Below are 4,613 nucleotides of genomic sequence, written 5' to 3'. Positions count from 1 at the left end.
ATGCGCAACGCGCATGTGCGAGTATGCAGAGATTTATATGGTAAAATGGGGGGTGGAAATAGCAGGACAAGGAGGCAAGAAAGCAATAGATCTGTCTCTTACAACCCTTCCTTTTCATTATTATTGCGTTGGAATTAGAATAAAGTAGTCTATAACATGTTTTTATTACATTTATAAATGCACTGAATACTATTAATGAAAAACTACAACAAAACACTCTAGATACACTTCAGTTTAATATTCAGTGCAAATCCAAATAATTTACAGATAATGTTCGACAAAGTAGAAAAGCTCACAATAACAAAAAAAATTAAATCGAGGTTATATCCATTATCATAATATTCAGTCAGTGTTTGGAAGCTGTGTCGGACTGTGAAGGAGGGTAAAGAGGGTGTGACAGTTTTGGCTACACACATTCAGTTTGCTACTGAGCAGTATTAGCTAAAAAGGTCAACGTCAACAAGTTAAAACAATTTAGCAGCATTTTCAAGTATGTAGAATATACAATTAGCCTACTGTAAGTGAATAGCCACATTGACAGTACAATAACATGCAGCGACGTGATCCATCACAGTTTATTTTCTAAACTTGCCTGACCAAAAAAAGATGAGCACAACATCGGTATGTCAGTTACATGATCATATCCTTATGTTTGTTGGAATTACTTTTCTCCTATGGTAAAGAAATGGAATCTGGAGTTATGTTGGCATCATGTGGTGCAAGTGAACCACCAGCTATCTTCATTGATCAGTAAGCTGCATTTTCACAGTAACAGTTTATCAGTAATTTTCGGTTACATTCTAATAGTTAGCGTTAGTCAGAAGTGTTAGTTACGACATGATTCAAACTGTGTTAGAATGCTTCTACTAAGCCCCTTCAAATTCTACCTCAAACAAAAGTAGGAAGAATAATTTAAATTTCTCATCAGTAAGTTGTTCCGCTTCAATAAATAGACTACACAACAATAACAACAAAAACTATCCTTGGAACTTAACACGCCATGCATGGCATGACCATCCTTTCTGACAAAGAAAATGCTACTGCAACAAGTCTTGCTGGTGGACCTCAACATAGTGAATACAATCATCTGATGAAAGTCATTTTTAGCATTTCATAAAAGGAGCTTAGTTGTGATTTTAGTAAAGCTTCCCAGCATTGGAGAGTCTGTCATAATACCGTAGGATTTTTAATTACTAACATGTCTGCTTTTGAAAGCTATCTGATCTTAGACAGAACTAGATTTCTTCTCTCCCTTCCCTCTCGGAGTGGAGGACGTGAAGGGTCTGCGAGGCAGAGTCGGCCCAATGGATCAGCTCTAGCAGGACCCGATAGGTCCACATTTTCGCCCCAAAAGTACCCACAACTCCATCAACCTCCTAAAAGAGAAAGAAAAGTTGGTAGTTACAAAAACATCAAAGTTTTCTCACAAGCCCTCAACACAACAAGAAGAAGTTAACTTTTGAAAACCTGTTTAACTTGGCAAGTCAGTTAAGAACAAATCCTTATTTACAATGATGGCCTAGGAACAGTGGGTTAACTGCCTTGTTCAGGGGCAGAATGACAGATTTTTACCTTGTCAGCTCAGGGATTTGATCTATGAGCCTTTCAGTTACTGGCCCAACGCTCTAACCACTAGGCTAACTGTCATTCCAACATATCAGTTTGTGCTTTAGACTGATTAGGACATTGTTTTTTTATTTTGGCCTCACTAAATGGAAGATAACCCATGATAATGGTCATTAAAAATGTTAATTTTTAACCTCATTGCACTGATGGTCTGGGGTGACGTCCTCCTCGGTCTCCAGTAGGACCTTGGTGCTGTGAAGCAGATGTCCCAGTCGATCCCGGACGCTCTTTCTCAATGTCTCGTACTCGCCCTCTAGCTCACCCATCTCCTCCTCCTCTCGTAGGATGAGACACTCCAGTAGTCCCAAGCATTTGCGCAGGGCTGAGTGTAGCAGCTGAACCTGCTCGTCAGAGCTGAGGTCAGGCGAGGACAGAGAGAGGGACACGATGCGGTCCCCCGCTGGGGTGTGGTCTGACAAGAGGCTCTCCCTCTCCCTCTGAGAGGATATAGGAGGAGGAGAAAGGGTGGGTGGGGAGGGCCAGGGGGGTGGAGAAAATGAAAGCAAGATAATATAAGCATGAAAATGAGTAACATATGCTGCTACAAATAAAGGTGTGCCCCAACAGTAAACCACCTGCTACTGATTTTTGAGAAATCTACTTTGTTTTCTGTGGGGGGGGAAAAAAAAAGTGTTGGCTATTCTGTGAAAAGCATCAGCTTTATTCATACCCAATAAAATATCATTTTTAAACAATCAAAACAATTGTATATTTATAATATCTATACAATTAATTCAGTCCATACAATTAATTTACATATATTGCTTATTTTTGTAGATGTATTTTTTTGTCTATTGGGAGCCAGCAGCCAAATTTGAGTGACTCAATCGATTAAGGTGGGTTCCCCTGGGTCACAGTTTGGTGGATTGGGAACATGGAAGAGAGGGAGGAGGGATGGTTTTTAAAGGATGATTCAATTAGGAACTGCAGCAGCATTACATATTCTGCAAGGGAAGTGCACAGTTACAGTACAGTAGACAGTTTATTATTTCTAACGACCAATGTTGGAATTTACCATCTGGCTACAGAGCTATCCTGAAACAAGATCTTAAATTTATATTTTTATCTAATGAGACTAATCTAGGGAAATGAAAATAAGAAAGTTACAAGTATCTTAAACGGTGCCTTACAGGTGCAGCGGAATAGGCCTGAGGTCTAACGGGACGTGAATGACGTGATAGGTATGCTATGTGGTGTTGTTTATACCCAGCAAGTTGCCCTAAAAAAAATATATATATATATCTACAAATTCGCTCAGTAACTACTCACATATAGCTCCAGAAGATGAGTGCAGTCCTGGTGCAGTAGCCGAGCCAGAGCCGCTGCTCTCCCCGTTCTAGATCGCCCCGGTGCAGGCATGTCTAGGAGCGTGTCTATCTCAATGTGCTCCTGATCAGCCATTTACTCGAGGTGGTTTGCGGTGAGTCGGTGGTAACCAATGGTGGTAACAGGCAGAAAGCAGCCGGAGTGTTTTTCTCCTACTACAGAAATGGAGACTTAGATAAATAAATTATCTAAAGCTACCAACCTCGATATTTTTGAAAACGTGCAGATTGAGCTAGAGGTCCATTTCGTCGTTGCAGTAATTTGACAATTTGTTTTATTTAGTTGTTCACATGAACGCGACGTACAGGGGTAATGGAATGTAATTGGTTCCGTAAGCGACAGGGGCGTTTTTCAGGGACGCACAGAGGTTTACACCCAAACCCGGAGAGGTACGGACACGCAGACGAACTGATTCGGTTCAGCTCAGTCCACAGTCTGAGGGCTTGTTCGACATTGCAGCCAATCATTTATATAAACCCTGTTTTGCTAATGCTATGTATTGACCATTGAGAGGCTTTGAAGCCACGGTCGGCCATATTGGCACTCAGCAGAAAGAGCCTCTAAAAATGATACTTTAGGGAAAATGTTTTTATATATTTTACATTTGTATTTGAATGTCTAGCTCACATTATAATAATAATAATAATAATAATAATAATAATAATAATAAAAAAAAAATGCATTCATATCTCTGTAATATAATAAACGTGTCAGAAAATGATGTAGACATTAATACATGTGGCGCAACGGTCAAAGGCACTGCATCTCAATGCTAGAGGAGTCACTACAGACCCTGGTTCGATTCCAGGCTGTAACACAACTGGCTGTGATTGGGAGTCACATAGGGCGGCGCACAATTGACCCAGCGTCGTCTGGGTTAGGGTTTGGCTTGGGTAGGCCGTCTTTGTAAATAAGAATTTGTTCTTAACTCACTGGCCTAGTTAAATAAAGGTTAAATCAATTGTAAAAAATGTAAAAGCTTCCAAAATATTTTTTTTACCATGGTAAGTTAATGCCAAGATTAAATTATTGATTACAGCCGACAGTGTAGGCGACTGCCGACGTACTGATCGATAAATCACCTTCCATCATAAATAACAACTCATTACTATTTGTATTATTTGTAGATCAGTCATTCAGTCAGTCACAATTTACCCATAATACATAACGGTTTTGGTGCTCTCGAACACGGCCATTGGTTCAGTCCACTGAGGTATAGGTTCAGTCAGTCATCCTGATGAGCCCTTCTCAGCTGAGAAAGGGGTAGCTGCAGCACAATAGCGTGATGAGGCGGAGACCCTTTGTGTCAGGAAGTAATTTAACCATTCATTATAGTCATTGCGCTCTGTAGAGTTCCTATTTTCCCTATATTTTTTCATGTAATTAACTCGTGACATTCCTGAATTACTCATTATATTAACAGTCAGATTTAATCAACAAGTATGATAGTCAGTTTAAAAAGGGTAAGGTTAAAAGACTGTAAATACAGTGCATTCGGAAAGTATTCAGACCCCTTGACTTTTCCACATTTTGTTACTTTACAGCCTTATTCTAAAATTGCTTACATTGTCCCCCCATCAATATACACACACAATATGTATTAACAATAAAAAACTTAAATATCCCATTTACACAAGTAAATGGGCAGCAGGTAGCCTAGT

General features: G+C 39.7%; 1 protein-coding gene across 1 annotated transcript; it reads right to left on the bottom strand.

Moving 5' to 3' along the window:
• Positions 1 to 859: 859 nt before the first annotated feature.
• On the bottom strand, positions 860 to 3,269 carry LOC106608492 (uncharacterized). Its single transcript, XM_014206429.3, has 3 exons — positions 2,896 to 3,269; positions 1,761 to 2,063; positions 860 to 1,376 (listed from the first exon to the last, which is right to left on the bottom strand). The coding sequence occupies exons 1-3, from the start codon at positions 3,025 to 3,027 to the stop codon at positions 1,236 to 1,238; spliced, it is 576 nt and encodes a 191-aa protein (XP_014061904.1). The 5' UTR covers positions 3,028 to 3,269; the 3' UTR covers positions 860 to 1,235.
• Positions 3,270 to 4,613: the final 1,344 nt, after the last annotated feature.

The sequence above is a fragment of the Salmo salar genome, chromosome 07, assembly GCF_965601325.2.
Source record: "Salmo salar chromosome 07, fSalSal1, whole genome shotgun sequence".
NCBI lineage: Eukaryota > Metazoa > Chordata > Actinopteri > Salmoniformes > Salmonidae > Salmo > Salmo salar.
This window is presented reverse-complemented; position numbering and strand designations above follow the sequence as displayed.